The following is a 19,896-nucleotide window of genomic DNA, read 5'->3' on the forward strand; positions in this document are numbered from 1 at the left end:
ACAGAGAAGCTTGGTCTCGAAACACACACACACACACACACACACACACACACACACACACACACACACACACACACACACACACGAAATAGATGCTAAATCACACACATAATTAAGACCATTTGGCTTCCAGATGCCTGCCAAAGGCTTCAAGTGTCAAATCTTGGTGACAGTAAGCTACAATGAAGGATGTCTCTGGAGAAGAATATTCAAAGCTTTGGGTCATATGCTATCAGCAAGTGCACTGAGTCCCAAAAGTTCGAGAGACAGCAATGACACTTACGATTCAGAAACAAAGAAAAATCAACACTATCTAATTTCAGTTCATCTACATCCCCACCAACACGTTGATCATTGTCATATCTTTAACAATGCAGTAATTATTTATATAGAATTTACCCGGCATTAGGTTTACTTGATCTCGACATGATTTAAGTGTTAAGAGCAGCTATATACAGGTGTGTGAGTACTTTCCTGTTTCACTCTGCTGTGGGTAGGTTCTGGTTATGCAATCTGAAGACTGGAGTATTTAAATGGAACCAATCCCCACCCATAATTCAGCAATGGCTATTTAGGATCTGTGATAGCTATTGCAAACTTACACCAAGTTAATGTTCTAGACCACCTTCTACACTTTGTTTATTTCTACTCCGCCCATATAGATCTCATCAGTACACGTAGGCAGTGACAATGAATCTCTAGAGAGGCCAGTGCCTGTAAGAGAGGGGCACTCACTGGTCCTGGGAGCTGTTGGGCTTCAGATCTGACTCCCAGGTGGTAAAGAAGATGCTCAATTAGCTGGATATACCTTGAATCCAGTACCTGGGCAGCTGAGGCAGGCAGATCTCTTACTCTGATCTACACTGCATGTTCCAGAACATGCCAGAGCTACATTGCAAGACACTGCCGTTAAAGAAATAAAAACTAGGCTGGATGTGGTGGTGGCTCATGCCTTTAATCCCAGCAAAGGGAGGTGGACGAGGACAGCCAAGTCTACAAAGTGAGTCCAGGACAGCCAGGGCTGTTGTTACATAGAGAACCCCTGCCTCAAGAGACAAAAGAACAAAAGAAACATCAAAAAAACCAAAAGCACAAAACTAAAACATTAAATTACGGCACACATGAAGATGTGTCCTGTTAGCATCACTGATGGTGAGTGTGACTGCGTCTCTTTGGTGGCTGCTTGTGTTATCTCCTAGCACCCTAATGCTGATGGGTTCCACATAGGGTTTTCTTCTTAAAGGACGCTCTTCAGTCTCCATTTTCCTTGGAATAACTCTGTTCATAATATAAAGATATACCCTTATTTTCTAAACTGAAACGTGCCACAGGGTTGACCTTCTAGGCTATCTTTCTCCAAATCTCATGCTTGTGTTTTTTAAATTACTATTTTAAACTAGTATCTCATCTCCTATTACATTTTTTCAAATGCAGAGATTGGGAGGAAAGGCAATAAATATTTATTAAAAACCCATATCTGTCACGTAGAATGCAAGGAGCAAAATTTATATTGCATATGACTTTAAAACACACAAACCGGGTAGATAAAAAGTCCAGTTTCACTATACAGCAGCCTTTGTCTGATCTAGACAGGGGGCAGTGTAAAGGAGCCACAGCAGACAAGGTAAAAAATGCTCTCTGCTCAGCCTTACAAAGCCGCCTTACGATTTGAAAGATCCTTCAACATCACAAGGTCTGTTTTGATTAATTAAGTCATCCCAGTAATGTCATTTACTCTCGGATCCTGCAGGGGTTGTCCGGTGAGGAAGCCTTCAGGATAAAGGACCGGTGTTCAGAAGATGAGGACCAGACCTGGGGCTAAAGCAAACGGCTCTATGGAACAAGGTTCTCCCCTCGTGCTCTCTGAACCTCTAGTGATGCTCCAGCCAGGACTCTAGCAGCAGACAGGGTTAGACAACGAGCACACTGCCTCCCTGAGAATGTCTCCTAGGTCGTTTGCTGTCTAACTGGATACTATATAGTCAACATTAGAAATCTGGGATGAAGTGAAGACCCAGAAGGGGTAACTAAAGACAGGATGTTCTCCATGTGTTTTATGGGACGTAGTATTCCATCAGTGAGTTGTCTTTGCAAGTCAACCACTCCACATCTCTAACAAACCTGGAGAACAGAAACCATTAGAAGAAATAGCCGCATCTTCGAGGTTTGTTTGAAATGCACTTTTTGGCTTAATCAACATCCAATTCCTCATTACAATGACTTTGCCAAAGGCTTTGAGTTTAAAACAAAGTATGACTATGTATTTTTCTTCATGTATTTTATCAGTAACTATATTGTAGGTCCCTGCTATACACATAGCTATGTGCTTGAAGCTTGTATGTTAAAAAAAAAAAAGGGTTGGGGATTTAGCTCAGTGGTAGAGCGCTTGCCTAGGAAGCGCAAGGCCCTGGGTTCGGTCCCCAACTCCGGAAAAAAAAAAAAAAAAAAAAAGAACCAAAAAAAAATAAAAAGGCAAAATGTTAGCCTCAATGAAGGCTGCACTTACAGCAGCTGGATTACAACTGGAAGGAGACCCATCCCTTTCGTAGGCTACTCTAAGGGACTTGAGTTGACAGTTAGCCATTGCTCAGATTTGGCTATCTCCCCTCTAGGAGAGTAACTGTAATGAATGAGGTAAATAAATGTTACAAAGACCCCCAGAACTAGTGTGAGGTCAGGAAAGAGGTGCACTCATTCAGGGACAGGCGATACAAAGTCACAGGGGCATCCAGCCAGTCTTCAGGCTAAGAAAAATCTATGAGCCAAAGTATCATCTTAGCTGGAACAATTTAGGGACTTACTGCACGGAGCGTTCGACCCTCCTTAATATTCCTCACGCACAGTCTGTGGGCATCTTACTCATCTACTCGGTGTCCACAATGATGGTGAGGATATAAGCAGCTACACTTCTTCCTCTGTAAAATTTACTTCTAAAGCAGGGGCGCAAGAAACCAGCGTATAGACATTAAAACATGTGGTCAACTTGGGACATCTCTTTTCAATGGGCCTTGAGCAGTGCAAGGCAAGCCATCAATTAAATCACAATCCCAACCCCGATTTATCAGAATTCAAGGAACACATTGCAACTAGCAGAGAATGATCCTTAGGGTCACAAACAAAGATATTGAAAGACTTGATAGTTTTCATTTTTACTTCCTTTCCTGACCAGATAAACCAATCTATTCTTGGATTTGATTGGCAGTCCTGAAATCTTTTTTAGTCATATGATTTTATTTTAGTTATGTCCTTTAGTGAATGACTAGTCAGGGCTGTGTGGGGAGGTGGTTGTTTCTGGAACCAGCTTTGACTAAACTTGTCAACTACTGTTTATACAGACTAAATAAATAAATACCAGGAAAAAAATCTGAGGTCCTTATAGTCTCTGACCCTGTCACAGCTTGACAACCTCTCCTTCAGATCCCCATATTGTACAAAACTCATCTCTTTCTATGTTACCACGTCAAAGTCACATGAGCGTAAGCGGCCAGCCTGCCTTCATGCTACAATCCTTGCCTACAGAATGAGTCAGGGCGCATCCTTCTCTTCTTACACTGCATCCCTTTGGAGTTGTTGGATGATCCAAGGACAGCCCTTCCAAGGATAGGCTCTTGCCAACTTTTCAACCTGCTTCCCCCCTTCCAATCCCTCCAACTCATCCTGCCCTCCCTTTCCTTCAAACTTCTGCTCTGGCTGCACTTTTGGCTCAAAACCCTGCATGACATCATACTGCATCTTCCCTCAGAACCTATGAGGGATGGGCAATATCACCTCTCATGTGAGAACTAGGCCACAACAGCTTCTTCAACACAGCCTCGGGCCTTTATGTACTCTACTACGGCATCCATTGGTCAGGATGACTGAAGGGCCATCCTGGGCAGAGCTGGGATCTGAATGTATCTGGTTCGAAAGTAGATGGCTCAAAGTTCCTGAGGGTTTGTTGCACCTGGTGCAGGCAACAGGCTGGGCCCTGTATGATTTCCTTCTCAGTCATAGTAGAAGTTATTTGGGATCTAAAGTATCCTAGCTACTTAATATACAATAGGGTTGAAAAAAATCATTCTCCATTGTTTCCTTGGAGAAAATTAATGAAGAAAGTTTTCCACTCATAAATTGGAAACCACCTGAATTAATCACATTTTTACTACTTCTTTAAAAATGAACTTTTGACCTGCACGGATTTTTACCTGTGATCAGAAGGCATTATTTCTCTTTCTGCCTCAACAGATAACTCAGGCGGGCTCTTCCCCAGCGCCCTGTGCTTCCCCCGAAGCCACCAAACAAGGAAGTGTGGCACCGAGGCTCTGATAAACACAGTCCTACAGAAGCTAATTTGAAAGGTTCAAGGGTCGAAGGTGGTTAAGATACACCTGTCTCCTCCAGACCCACAGAGCACATATTAATTTGGAGAACAATGAAGGCAAGATAAAAGTCATGCAAATTAGGGCTAGAGAGAGGTGGCTCAATGGTTAAGAGCACTTGTTTCTCTTTTAGAGGACCAAGGCTCAATTCCCAGCACCCACATGGCAGCCCACAACCATCTGTCACTCTAGTTCCAGGCAATCGGATGTCCTTGTCTGGTCATGAGTCATGCATGTGGTGCACATACTTACATGTAGGAAAACAACCCTACACACAAGATAAAAATACATAAATCTAAGAAAATCCTTTAGGTCATATCATGTCTTACATACATACCTTCACATGTAGTCTAGCTCTATGCATTTAAAATTACCACTGGTGTAAGAGCTTAGCATTCGTTTAGTATCTCTTCTTGCATCATAAGAGATACAGACGTCCTTGAATGAAACTTTTCTGCTTGTTGTGGAAATAATAGAAAGCACCCAGGGCCCATTCCTGGCACCGGAAACCGTCGAACCCTCCCATCTATGAAACAGTTGTCTTTTTACACTTATACTAATATTTCCTCCATGTCTATCACACTTTCTAAAGCACACAAATGCATCACTCCCCTTTCAACACTGACGGCATCAGAAAAAACTATGTCTCCTCTTAAGACCTGAAGCCATCCCTTGATTAACAACAGTTGTGTGGCACTGTCAGGAGGGGTTTTGGAAGCACCGGTCCTAGTCTGGAAAGCAGGCACATCTGTTTCACTCTGTGGATTGTTTTCTTGCTTTATTCCTTCGGATGTGAATTCACAACTATCTTATAACCGAGGACTAAAGAAAAAACATATGCTTGTAAGTCTGGCTTCTTCCATTCTTTTTGTTCAAGACAAGTTGCCTCCCTCAGCCCTTCTTCCAATGAGGAATGAACAGACTTGGCAAAAAGTTTATTTAAGTTGGCTTTGTTAAGCCAACGAAATACAGAAATCAACTAAGGGACAGGCAGAAAAATCTGTTCCTTTGAAGTCGATAAAAATCCATCTCCTTAATCCTTTTTTTATTCCAAGCAGAGGTGATTTTTCTCAACTGGCTCACTGAGGGCCTTGATTTAGCTAATCCATCTTGCTTGGTTATCTTCCTACTCTGACCCCTTGCTAAAGGAGCATCTTTCCTCTTGACAACTGCCATTGTTTAAACGTGCAGAGTGGGACGTCTCCTTATAAACATGCTCCAGCTAATCCTAATAAGAGTTAAAACACAAAAATTGCCAGCCCCATTTTGGAAGGATAAAAGCAGAAGCTGGAGCACAGAACAGAAAAGACTCATAAAAATAGGAGTGTCAGAATGTCAGGATGTCCATCTGGGTACAGTGAATCCTATACCTCCACTGTGCCTTCTGTCCTCGCTTTCTGTCTCTTGCTTACCTGCCCACCAGGAAGGAAAGATTAACACTCCGAGTAAACGACTCTTGGTCTACACCCCAACCCATCTGCAGAAGATTCACGTAGGAATAAGGTGAAATCACGTTCATGTCTAGACCTCACTGCTTGGGAGGAAATACGTGACCTTTGTTAACACCCAGACATCCACTCTGTGTTAGGTTTTTTGAAAACAATGTTTGCGGAATGGACTGTGAGAAAAATAACGTCACCTACCTGAGCTGAACAGCACCAGGAACTTCAGACACACAAACTCCCGCTGATCAAACTGAAGGGAACGGAGTCTCACCACGAGCTCCTGGGCGAGGCTCAGGAGGTTGTTGAATGCGACTTCTGTGTTTGAGATGATGCTGGAGTAGTCCACCTACAACAGAAAAGTCACAACTGTGACGACCAATAGGATCAGCAGCACAAAGTTCCCAGGAGCGCACTAGGAATTTGTGGGTAGAATCTGGTTGTAGTATAGAACCAGAGGCACGGGCCAATCCTGATGGATCCAGTTCCTCGATGGAGTTTCTGTTTCTTACAGGTGTTGACAACAGCTTACCAGTCCAACTAGGGAGAGAGCTTTGCTCTTAAAAGCAGTTTGAGATACCGCCTTTAAAAGGTATCCCAACTGTTCAGATAAAAATCCCATCATCGTTAACGACTTTCATAGCAACTACTTCTTGTTGCCTTTACTTCACGAATACCTATATACTTGCTTTTCTGCAGTAAAAATATTTTCATTCGAGGTGATCATTTAAATTCCGAAGATTCAGTCAAGACAAAAATATGCCACCCGTAAGGACTGAGCCGCACAATAATTCTACATGCACGTAATAACATAGACCAACAGATGAGGAAATAATGGTTATGGTACATCTTAAGTGGCATTGTGAGACAGCTTAATATACCCATGGTTCAAGTCTGCTTGCTTGCAGATGACTAAGGTATCATGGTGTGGGGATTAAGGACTCTTTTTTAGAAACAGGAGTCACGCAATATAGCATAGCTGGCCTCAAACTCATCATGCCTCCCCGCTTCAACCTCCGCAGTGTCAATTTGCTTGACTCTACAACTATTTAGTAGCATTTTCCCTTCCTTAGAGGCTGCCACGAGGCTGCTCATTTGAGATGATTACATTTGATTCTATCCAATTGATTACCATCTCCCCCCTTTCCCTTGACACATGTCCTAATTTTTATGCAGAATAATTTCTTGATCTGGAAAGAAACCCCCAAAGTCTGTCTTCTATTTTCATTTTGTAAAATGCACTGAGAGGCTCCCATCTTTATTATTCATGGGGACATTAAGAGGTTCAATTTATAAGAACAAGTTAAGATGTTGGGGTGGCTCTCCATGGCAGTACTGACGTGGTTCCTGAACTCACAGCCTGGGAAGACCCACTCCATACCTGGCACTCCCAGCTTTGTTTTTCTGGAGAATTCTCAGGCAACCAGATGCTCTTTTAGGTGCATTTAATTTTTGCATGAGCAGCAAATTTGTCTGGGAGGCAAGTCCTCATCTGCCACTCACCCAGAGCAGACTGTATTAAATTTTTATATTTATTGACATTTCATTACCATAATTGACTGCACTTGTTTCGCTATGAGAAGGCACGGGGCTGCCTCCTATGCGTAAGAACTAGTCCCTTGAGTAGAATTTGCAATTAAAAACAAGGCAGAATGGATCTTTATATATATATATACATATATATATATTGTGTAAATATGATGAGCTGAGTTTTCAGCTTTGGCTAGAGAATACTGGGTGTAAAGAAACTGTTTTCAAGGGTGGGAAAATTATGAATCCGTGAAGGAGGACCACCCCCCCCCCCAAAGGTGTCAATCAACTTACAGAGAGAATCAACTACCATGGAAAAAGCCACCCAGTGAAGCTCCTGCTTTAAGCCTGATGCTGTCCTACTGTTCTGTATCCACCCCTGGGTGGGCACTATCCCATAATTTAATAGTCGAGCGTTCTATGAGCTCTTTCTTCCAGATTCTGTTCCTGTGGAAGGGTCAGTGTGCACGCAGCCCAAACCCTGAGGCAGGGGATCATTAAAGGGATGATGCAGAGCACCCGTCGGATTTGTGGGGGAACAACCAGCAGGCATTTTGTCACTATTCTTAAAGGGGGAGGTTCCTAGGTCAAGGAAGTTCTCACTTCAGAGGTGTGATAGCAAAGGAGTTGTTTGGCTTACAGGTTATGGTCCATCATGGAGGGAAGCCAAGGTAGGAACAGAAGCAGAGACCATGGAACAGCACTGCAAAACTGTAACTGACTCACTCAGCTTAATTATACAAAATAGGACCACCTAGTTAGGGCAAGCGCCCACAGTGGGTGGCGCTCGTCTACTTCAGCTCAGCCATGATGGAAGCAATTTCTTAACTGACCTTCTGTAGAAGTGGGCCTAGTTTGTGTCAAAATAGCCCACACAACTAGGGCAGCAGAGACAGGAGGATTGCCACAAGCTTGGGATTACATGTACGGTGAATTCTAGACCAACCAAGCAAACTTAGTGTGACTACAAATCTCGAACAACATAAATAAATATCAGTACCTTTGCTACTGGAATAACACAGACTGAACATGGTAAATACAAAACTCTGATGGGTACTAAAGCCCAGTGGGTCAGACCCTTAAGCCCCAGCAATCGTTTGATGCCTGAGGTAGAAGAAACAATAGTAGTTCAAGGGCAGCTCTGGATACTGTCTGGGCTACATGAGACCTGGTATCAAAAAACAGAACTAAAAATCAAGCCAAAACCCTGAGACCTGAAATGCCGTGCGTCTAAAACACTGCAAAGGAAAAGTTCTGTGTACATGGGCTCACTGAAAAGTACTAGACAAAACTCCCTCTGGGATATACGTGAGTACGTGTGTGTGTGTGTGTGTGTGTGTGTGTGTGTGTGTGTGTGTATGTGTGTGTGTGTGTGTGTAACTTAAATTAATTGCATATTTAGAATTGGCTCTACCTCTTTGCAATCTTAGTCTATATAACATCCAAAATCTGAAGCACTCTAACCCAAGCACTTCCAGATCAGGGGTATCACGTGATAGGACAGAGAGTCTACAGGGGCAAATGGCTCTGTGAGTAGATGACAGCAGGAAGGTCCAGTGACCTGGGTTAAATACTGACCCTTTCAAAGACAGTCGGGAAAGTCAGACACCATCTCCACCCTAAATAAGGCACCTAAATAGGCTAGAAACAGCTCCTCTCCTATTTGTGTTTATAAAGAGATGATCGTAGTAAGAATAATACTCTTAATTCAAGCTTGGTGCCAGCTGAACGTACACCGAGGATACTACATAACACACAAGTACACTGTTGCAAACGTCACGAAGTAAGCTGTAGAAAAATGAAACAGACACATAGTCTTAGTTAATGTTACTATTAAGATGAGGCCAGTTTAATTTAAATGTGTGTGAATTTTCAGCAGGTCATTGAGAGTAACTTTTTTAATAGGCAGAGTTCATTCTCCAAACATAATAGACTCTACTGAAGGTACTGCTTCCCAGGGTTATCTATTAGTGAAAGACCTGGTGTGAGACAGACCTCAAGAAATCAACTGGCATCAACACCTTCACAGCCACACATTTATTTACATTCTAATCTGAAAGCTCAAACACGCTTATTAAATGGGGGGGGGGGGGGGGAGCCGCTGGGCTGGCAACATTTCTCCCAGGGATAATTTATCAAATCGCACAGTTCTGAAGGAGGATGGGTGACTCACTTCTGATAAATCACAGGCCTGCAACTTCCTTACATTTTATTGCAAACATAATTATATTTTCGTTGTTGAGTGCAGAGTTTGGACTCATTTCGGGAGCAGCTGGCCTTGTCTTTTATGTACTTAGTAAAATTAATAGATTGCTCTCTTACATGTAATCTTTATGCCATTAAATTCAAGGGGGAGACTGAAGAGACTGACTAAGCCAGTGTCCCCCTTGGATAAATTTCATTCGTCACAAAGCGAGATTGCTTTTGGTTCTAATGTTAGATAATGTTACCGTGGCTGTTAGTTAGGTACAATATGTAAATATTAGAATCTGCCCTCGAGTCTGGTACTCAATTGTTATCTGACGCATACACAGGTATATATACATGCATGTGTGTATAGCGTTTAAAATACTAGATAATAAAGAATTATCTGCCATACATAAGACAAATGCATTGCTTTGGCACTACAGAATATTAATGCTACTAATTATATATATTAATTAATACTAATTAATATATATTAATATTAATTAGTATTTACTATTTGCCTCAGAGTAATTTAATCTATACTTATCCTATCGGTGGCTGGGCATGGCGGTGCACACTCAATAGGCAGAGACAGGGAGATCTCTGTGAATTCCAGACACTGGGCCCAGAGCAGCTGGGGCCTTACAGTCCCCGGTTGTGCATGGGGCTACCACAGAGGTTATGTAATAACAACTAGACATACACTTCAAGGGAATAGGAAATTACTATCTAGGGTTCTCTTAGTGTTGAGATGTTGGCTTTGGTATTTGCCTGGGTTAGGGTTGCTATTACAGTGCTAAAACACCACGGCCAAAAGCAACTTGGGTGTGGAAGGCTTCCATTCTGATCACACGCCCTCTTCCGGAAGATCCTGGAGTGCGCCTGACTGTGCTCTGGGGCTTGCTTGCCTGCAGCACTGCTCACTGCTAAGCACATCAAAGGACAGTCGCTGCTGGTATGGGGCAGATGGAGGAGGGGACCCCCTTATGGCTATTCACTGCAGGGCCGTGTCTAACAATCCACCTCTCAGGTCTTTGATTGCCTTCCGTTTATTAAGCTACCAGAAGTACCTTTTACCCAAAAGTAAAAACATCTTCTTCACTTAAGGGTGAGTGCCAACCATGGAGCCTTGGGGAGAGTTCTGCATGCTTTATGGGCACAATGTGGCTAATTCTTCCTCCCTCAGGACATCAGCACGACCTTGCTACAATCCATCATAGAAACAAATAGACTTCCATCTGGTGTGATAATCTATGGGAGACAGGTCACGATGATGTCTCGGTGTCAACCTTGTTTAAAAGACTTACTCTTTAGTCCAGTGCCACACAACTATTTCCTATTACTATTACTGTTACAAACATTAGTCGTTATTATTGTCGTGTTGGTACCACAGTGGTCCCCACCAAACAGGCAAAGAATCTGATGCTTCAACAGTAGCATGACTTTCTCAAGATGATGCCACTGGTAAATTCTAAAGAGGGTACACAGTCTGTTCTGGCATACACAGATACACACAGACACATCTGTGTTCAAACTCAGATGCATTCATTTAACACAGGCATGCATACACATACGCACTCTTTAAAATTTCCAAACCAAAGTCAAGCAGTCAAAATGCACTCCACCTAGGTGTGCAGGCACATGCTTGTAATCTGAACAATAAGGAGGTTGAAAGAGCAGGGTTACATAGTCAACTCTCTCAAAAATCCATCTGCCCCTAGAGAAAAACACGTACCATCCCTATCTAAAGCTGTCCCTACATGTGACTAAGCAGTTGACATAATGAGGAAGAAATTTCTCCCTCTATCCCCAGTTATTTTAATATTTTACCATATATACAATACATGTGCACACATGCACACACTCTAATCTGTATATATATGCTTCTTCTGTCTCTGTCTCTGCACACCCCAACACAACCCCTAATTTTCTCCTGCTGTTTGAAAGCTCATGAGCTCTAGAAGTCTCCCCCTGTGGCTCTTTGCTTGCCTACTCTGTATTCATAGGAGCCTGGGGGTGTGCTTTTCTCCATTGCTCTACAAAGGAAGTTAAGGGCCTTCTCCTATAGTTGCCATAAATGAGAAAGCTGGGATACAAGAGCCATCACCATGCTGTTCACACAGGGGAAGCTGGGAGCATCTGTATTGTAGAAAAGGTGTGGGGAAGAGGCTAGGGAGTTCCGGCCTTTCGAGCACTGTCCGGACCGGCAGTGACTGACAGCACGAATAAGCAGTGTCGTTTTGGTTTTAAAAAAATCAGAGAGGAGGGAGGTGTGTTTTCTCTGTTCTTCAGCAGTAACTGACATCACTATAAGGGATTACTCAAGGGCAAACTAAACTAGGAATAAGAAATGTGTCTGAAGAGCTGAGATGAGAGGGCCTAATCACATTTCATTTAAGCAAATGAGTTAATTCCTGAGCTGAAGGGATGGTCAAACATACACCCTGTGTTCAGACTGAAAAACGGGTAGGTTCCTTCCAAAGACTTGGGGTACAGAATGCAAACACCAAAATGTGGAAGCCCATGAGGTCAGATAAGACTATCTTATCTAGAAAATTCTCCCCAGAGCTGCTGAGAGCCAAGACCAGACAGTGATGGAGACCATCCAATTGATCCGGTCGGCAAAAGCTTGAAATGGTGCCTGCCTTTAATTTGATTGGGAAATGTGATTTATTAATAACGCGGAGAATGGTGTGGAGACAGCCTTTCATTTTCGAATATGCACTGCTGTGCTTTCATAGCACATAAACATTTATGGCTGTGTGTTAAAAGATCACAGTGCCCCAGTGCCAGAGTCACTGAACAATGTGTAGGGGTGCCCTGGAGAGCTGTGAACGAAAGGACTGACTAAAGGACTCACAGTACACCCCGAGTTCATCACAGTACACCCCGAGTTTCTATTACCAACCAACTCATCATTTACGGGAAAGAGAGGACAAAACCAGAATTCATACAAACCCTAAGAAGTAGGAATTAAGCCCATTGTATAGCATGGGTCCTCCTTTCCCAAGATGTCTCTGCTGCTCCACGTGTTGCTCAAATGTCAGCTCAGTAAGGCTAACCACTGTGTAATCCTGAGGTCTCCCTCAAACATGTATTGGGAATATTTGCGGGCCGATATTTGTTTATTTTCTCGTTGCTCCAACATACCACAGGTTTGTGAATTCATTTATTGTCATCAACCCCCTGCTACATACAACAGTATGTTCCCAAGGACGGGAAACGTCTTCTGTTTTTACTCCCTAATATATACCAGTGCCTCTGAATAGTGGACAGCACATAGCAGGGTAACCGATAAATATTTATTTATACATTCGACAATTATAGATTCAGAAACAAACCCAGCTTTATAGCAATTTTTCTTTGACTCTAACTGCCCGAGCACTTGAAAACTGGAACTCCCATCCCTTCTCATGAGCTTGTCTCTCTTCCAGCCGAGAGCATTCCAAAGTAGCAAAGGTGCTGGGGTTGCTTGGGTCACTCGACAGTGGGGAGCACATGTTTAAGGTAAGAGACCCTGAGTTTCATCTTTAGCACAATCATCGCCATCACCAGCAGCAGCAAAACAGCAAGGACTCTCCACTTTATAAAGGAACCAAAGTGGCTAGCTGTCGTACAAATATGGCGTGTTCATAGAGAAGCTAAAGAGGTAGTGGGGGGAGAACCCACCAGTCCTAACTGCTGAGTTTCATTTCGATGTATGTAGATCTGACCCTTATACAAGACTTCTCATTCTGCAGACTGGCAGCAGCAGAAAGCTGTTTGCTTTCCCAACTCTATAACCAGAGCAGGAACCGGGGTCCCAAGTCACCATTTCTCTCCCTTGCTCCCTTTCAAAGCACAAGAATGCTTCTGACCTAGTAAAATCCCTGCTGCTTAATAAGGAGGTTTTTGTTTTTTGTTCGTTTTTGGTTGGGGACACTCACGTGTTCTCCGGTAACCAGGAAGATTGTCCCTTCCTTCCCATGTGCTACTTGCCGGTAAATGTGATCCAGGATCAAGAGCTCACTCCAGCAGTTCTGAAGCAGCTTCATTTGGTCATCAACCTGTAATTGAAAAAATAAAGAGCATGTATGTTGTTCCGCTATCTTTTTGGTTTTGCCTAATTTTCCACACAAGACGACCGACCAAAGAGCAAAGAAGAGGTCCCATCCCCTTCAGTGAGCACTCAGACGCAGACACTCACTCAGCAAATACATCTCTGCCCCTGGAAAACGCTATTTTATTTATTCAAATACTTCAGAAAATAAAACCACATATTTATTATAATCGGCGAGCTGCTAGGAAAAGGCACTCCATTAGATTGTTCTGGCTAGCGGTGCAAAAGCTATTAGTGTTTAGTTGTTTGGAGGTGCACACAGGTGCCTGAATGATCCTTAACAGACCCTGCGCTCACATACGGAAAGGTCAATACGCACCTTAGCAAGCTGCCAAACAGAAGAAGAACTAACAGGGCAGCCTGAGGGATTTCTGGAGGTTAGAGGAACTGGCACTATTGATTGATCATCAGTGTTAACTACAATTCTTAATGATGTGAGTCTCAAAAGAGAAACATCACCAAGGCTGCTTTTGCACATAGGGACAGAGCTCGACCTCACAGCACATATGAGGCTGGTCACCTGGAGAACCTGTTTCAAAATGAGACATCTGAATGCCCTGTACTAAGCGGGTTTGTTTGTTTTTATGATTTAAACAATTCTCCCCCAAACCCTCCAAACGCCATTTTCCTTGAGGTGGAGAGTGGTCAGGACTACAGTGCAGGTGACAATGGAAGTGTTGGGTCACAATGAGCATTACTCACCCTACAGAGGATTGTCTTATTCAGTAACAAAGACCTATTTATCTCACACGCCATCTATACATCTATGATACAAATGGGGAGACAATCAATTTGCCATCACAAGGATTTTTTTTTTTTTGACAGTCCATTTCTTCTCTTGTAATGTAGACCAACCAAAACCCTGGTGTGCCCAAATACAAGATCCATATGCCAGTCATGAATAGACGCTGTACTGGCTAGCAGATGTCAGGGAATGCTTAAAAACTGTCTTAGCGTTTCTGTGGTAAAACACACTGATGAAAAGCAACTCAGGGGGAAAGTGTTTGTTTATTTCTGTTTCTAGCTCCATAACAAAGTCTCACACTGAGGGAAGTCAGGGGAGGGATTAAAACTGGTGCAGAGGCCACAGAAGGGTGCAGCTTACTGGTTGTCCCCATGGCTGGCTCAGCCAGCTTTCTTATAGCATCCAGGACTGGGAGGTAGCACCACTCACAAAGGGACCCCTTCTAAACCACTAATTGGGAAAACGCCCTAGACTAGAAACTTGCCTACAGACATGGAGTCACTTTCTCAGTTGAAGTCCCCCCTCTCAAGTTGACATAGTAACTACCCAGTACAGCCTTTGCGTATTAGTTTGGCTCTGACTCGCGGAGCATACTTTTTGTTAAGTGAGCAGAACTGGAACCACCCTGCTCTCTTTTCAGATGGTCCTCACGATGGGCTCGGGGATGTTACTCTTTCTCCTTCCCCAAATCCAGGTTGTCTCCCGACTATACCAAGATGTATAGAAATTTTTTAAATAAAATTAATTCAACTCACATTATTAAAGTCGTTGGTTGGTTAGTTTTTGGTCTTAGGACAAAGTCTGACTATGTACGTAGCATGGTTGTCTCCTAAAGTGTTGGGCTTAAAACATGTGGGTGCTACCTCACCCATTTATGAAGTGAGAGGCTCTGGAGAGGTGGCACACACACGGGAGCTGGTGGCCAACTCCTATCCACATGGCTGAGACACAGTGAACATGGCCAAAATACTGGACATGGGTAAGAACAAGGACAGAATCCACGGCTTCTGGGCTCCCATCTGTGAGAGGCTAGCCCAACCACTAAGAAGCTAAGGCTTAATAAGTGAAGTAAGTTTTATTATGAACACAGGAGACATCATTGATAAGAAATCCTCTTCTAAAGGAGCATGGTAGTGCTATAAATTCTAGCACTAAAGCGGGAGAATCAAGTTTCAGGCTAGCCTGGACTAGAGAACAAGTTCAAGATAACCTGAGCTAAACAGACCTATGTGTGGTGTGCAGATGGGGGAATCTAAGGCAAATGAAGATGTCCAATGAGTTCTGTTGAGGGAAGAGTGGAATGGGGATAGAGGAAAAGCACCTCCAGAACAAGTAAAAGTCACCGGGACCTGCCTTCAGCACCCCACTCCCACCTAACCAACCCCCCAACTTCAAAATCCAGACACTGAGCTGAGTGACAGGCAAAAAAAAAAAAAAAAGTGTCTTCTATCAAAAAAACTGTACACTGCTAAGAATTCCAGAATTAGGATTTGAACCAAGGAAACTAGGAATAAATGCTTCACTGTTAAGCAGGCCCAAGTAACTGTTTTTGAGCAAGTCATTTGCTGTGTCAAAGTGTGGGGCTTGGGATAAAAGAATTAACAAGGCTAGCCCAATCCCTGTCTTTGGCCCAGCACCTAGGGGGTTTAGTTGACAGTGGGACAGCTCACGTCTCCTGAGTACCACAGGGCTTGTGAGGGGTGGGGCAGAGATGGGTGGAGGCATTGGCTGGGTACTTTATCCTCTGCCTCAGGTTAACTGCAGGTGGGGAGCTCGGTCCTGATGACCCAGCCACAGGCCTGTCATTGCACCCAGAGCAGACTACAGTTCTCTCTCTCGGATGCTAAGGGTGATTTCAGAGCAAAGTGCAGGCTGCTCCCCAGGGTTTTATTACACCCTCTCATGCTATCAGCATCTCACTTCAGATTTATCAGTCTACAGTGGTCATTTGGCTTCATTTTTTTTTTAAACGGGATATAAACGTTTGGCTATTTATTTAGCACTCTTTTCAGGGAAGCCCAAAAAAAACTGTACTTTGAGATCGTGTTTCCAGCAATGACTACCCAGGAGAACACTGTGGAGAACGTCCGGGAGGTGAGGCCAGGCAGACTTCCTGGTCCATGTGTGGGTGGGAAAAAAAAAAAAATGGAGATTTCGGCTTAACAACCAAGTCAGGTGGCTCAACTGCCTGACACTTAAGCTTTGGACGTTCTCACTCCTCTGGCTTCTTGGGACACCTGGACTCACGTGGACATGCTGACCCAGAGACACGCCCACATGTAATCAAAAATGATAAAAAATTTAAACAAGTACTGCCCATCTCACATAGAACAGAAGACATAGTTACTGTAACAGAGCTTCCCACAGTGACCCCTTGGTAAAACAAGCACAAAACTCTGACCTTCCCTAGTCCTTTAGATCAGAATGCTGAGGGTGACTTTCAAAATCTGCCCAGTTATGTCCCATCAGCCCCCACTCCTCACGCGCCCACCAACCACCTCTTTGGAAGTCGCTGCAAAAGACAACACTGTCTACTTCTACAATTAGTGTGTTGTTTCGGTTTTCCTTTTGTTTGATATTCCGTCTGTTAGTGCCATCACTTTTTCTCTGACACCAACTAAGGGTCTTCTAGACATGTCTGGCGCTTTTTTTTTTTTTCTGGAGCTGGGGACCGAACCCAGGGCCTTCCTAGGCAAGCGCTCTACCACTGAGCTAAATCCCCAACCCTTACGGATGCCCGAATCACTTCTACAGTGGTTGTTGGCTTTTCCCATGCATCTCAGGTAGCCAGCCCCATAGGCTAAGCTAGTGTCTCCTTTAACCCCTGCAAAATAAGTGATAATTTTTCAAACAGTGAAACCACCAGCCACTGTGGGGTCTCTGGTCACATGTGCCCTCCAGGTCTGCACTTGAAGCTGGCCCTTGGTAAGGATGTCTGGACTGACTAGAATTTCAAAAACCCTCCTGAGCAATCCAGCCTTCGTTTGAAGGCCACCTAAAGAGGTTTTTACACCAACGTTCGGGTTGCCTTGTTTTCCCTCATTGATCCTGTGAATGTTTTAGGAGATCTTGAAATTGGTGAGAGTTCAGCTTCACACTGGAGGTGACGTCACCTTCATGAACACAGTGAATAAAGGGGTAGGGGAAAGATGAAGGATTGGTCTCTATCTCTAGACAACAAGTGCTGGCAATTTGATATGTTTATATATTTGTGATGCACACACACATACACATATTCTGCCATTCATGTCGTAATGTTTAGTGTGGCATTTGGGGAGCCTAGGACGAAGACCAATTAGCTATCAGTCCCATTATGAGTAAACCATCTCACTGGTTAGTGGTGAGCGACAGCACCCCCATAAGCCCAGGTTATCTGCCGTAATAAAAGGCAGGGCTTATCTCAGAAACTAGCTGCTTATCAGAGAAACTATTTATATTGATAATTCAGACGAGCGTGTAAAGGGACACAGGCCCCGTATTGTTGCGAAGCGCTGCTTCCCACACCCCCAGTCTGTTAATCATTAGAAGTGTGTGAGCTTTCATGCCGAGAGGACCTGGTGAGCAAGTGAAATGTAGAGACCTTTCTCAACTCTGCATCCAAGCTCTTGAGCCTCGCTGCCCCTCTCCCTCTGAACAGCTGAGAGACGGGCCCTGCTGTCATTTCACTCTGCCTCTTGAAGAGCATTTTTCTTATAAATTTGGTCATATTCTTTCCAGGTTTTCCCACATTCTCTCCAGTCAGTTCGTGTACCTTCTTTCTACCTTCTCTCTTTGAAAAAGACCAAACCAAACCAAACCAAGCCAAACCAAGACTCCCAAACACCCCACCACACCAAAAAACCAAGACACCACATCGTAACAACCACAATGAACGAGAGCCCATTTTGACCACTAAACATGCTTGGAGTATGGTGGATACACCAGTGTCGGTCAACTGGAAAGAATGGAATTTCCCTCTCCGAGGGAGTATGAGTTGGAAAGTGTGTCTTGGTTAGGGGTAGGACGCTGTGTGCCCTTCCTTTTCTCCCCTGAGTAGGTTTTCCTAAACCACGAATCACTCCTCCATGAAAATGATCCTTCCGGGAAGACACTCTACAGAAATGGACAGGGAGTTGGGGTAGAGTAGGCTTGATCCTACTTCACTTTTAGATCAACTAGGTGTGCAGGATGACGGTAAAATGGGGGTGGATACTGTGAAGGACAGAAAACTCACAGAGAACTCACAGTCAGGAGCTGACTGGGAACCAGATGCCCAAAGGCCAGGTCTACAGGTGCCCCAGGATTACAGGAAGGCGAGCATGAGCAGGAATTTACCTTGTAGAATCTTTTTTTTTTTTTTTTAATTACTAACTTTTTATTTTAGGGAATGGGTCTCTCTTTGTAGTGCTGGCTGTAAGAGAACACACTGTGCATAGACCGGGCTAGCCTTAAACTCTCAATAGGTCTTTGCAGCCTGAGTGAACACCCCCCACCCCCGCCATGCCCAGCCCTTGGGGACTTTTTATAATAAATCCCTATCCCCATTACTCCACTGCTGTTAGAATAATTCCTGGATCCAAATATCGTATAAAATTGAAAGAAAAGGAAAGAATTTAGAAAACCCCGGCTGTTGAGATAGCCCAGTGGGTTATAGCATTTGCTGCCAAGCATGATGACCTGAGGTTCAATCGCTGGGTCCCACCAGGCAGAAGGAAACAGCAGTCTGGCCATTTGTCCTCTGACCTTTACCCTCAAAACATTCCCTCCAAAATAAACGAATAAGTACACACACACACACACACGCACACATACACACGCACGCACGCACGCAATTATCAACAGTCCTCAGCATCGCTACAAGCAATACCAGAGCACTGTTTTCTTCCCTTAAGCGAGCAAACAAACCTCTGAAGGTTGGTCACCCCCCACCCCTCCGCCATGACACGTTATTCATCTACTAAAAAGCTATTCATCTACTAAAAAGCAATGAGAAAAATCAAAATCTGCTTCCGGACGATTATCTGAGGTCTGTACAATAAACTGCTACAAAGTCCAAGAAAAAAATGATTTTGCATTAACAATGATTAAACAAGGAGTAAAACCAAAACTGAAGCGGAAGTAAGAGCTAGGAATGTTCCCTCATCAGCTGATGCAACTCGTCAGATTTATCTGATCCCAGATAAACTATAGAGAGGAGTCCTGCAGGCTAGCGACTGTGTCGCAGTTGCTCGCAGTGAATGCAAGGACCTATCGGGTAACACGGTATCGGGACCCAAGCCATCTTGGCCCTTTCTATATTTCTCCAATGGAGCAACAGTGGGGTCTCCATCAAGCCTTCCATGGAGGTGAACTCTCCCAGGAGGGAAGCAGGAGATAGCGAGCTTTAATGACATATACATAGGCCTCTCCTTTCTAATCCACACAAACTACATGGGGGAGAAGTAGGGTCTCTTCTCTTCCATTTAGGTCAAGACTGGGAATCCCCTCAAACCTAGGATTGAGACAGCGGGTTCTTATCTCCCTCTTGCTGAAATTATATAGGTAGATATTAGAATC

The 19,896-nt window shown here is 43.8% G+C and overlaps 1 protein-coding gene across 3 annotated transcripts in view; it reads right to left on the reverse strand.

The window, feature by feature from the left end:
• Nr5a2 (nuclear receptor subfamily 5, group A, member 2) overlaps positions 1–19,896 on the reverse strand; it is a 119,870-nt gene that overhangs the window by 35,636 nt on the left and 64,338 nt on the right. For all 3 annotated transcript variants that reach the window (XM_087581543.1, XM_087581544.1, NM_021742.1), the window contains 2 exon segments: positions 13,444–13,563; positions 6,002–6,149 (listed from right to left, as the gene is read on the reverse strand). In XM_087581543.1, coding sequence (XP_087437669.1) covers positions 6,002–6,149; positions 13,444–13,563 — 268 coding nt within the window.

The sequence above is a fragment of the Rattus norvegicus genome, chromosome 13, assembly GCF_021556685.1.
Source record: "Rattus norvegicus strain SHRSP/BbbUtx chromosome 13, alternate assembly SHRSP_T2T, whole genome shotgun sequence".
In the NCBI taxonomy this organism is placed as follows: domain Eukaryota; kingdom Metazoa; phylum Chordata; class Mammalia; order Rodentia; family Muridae; genus Rattus; species Rattus norvegicus.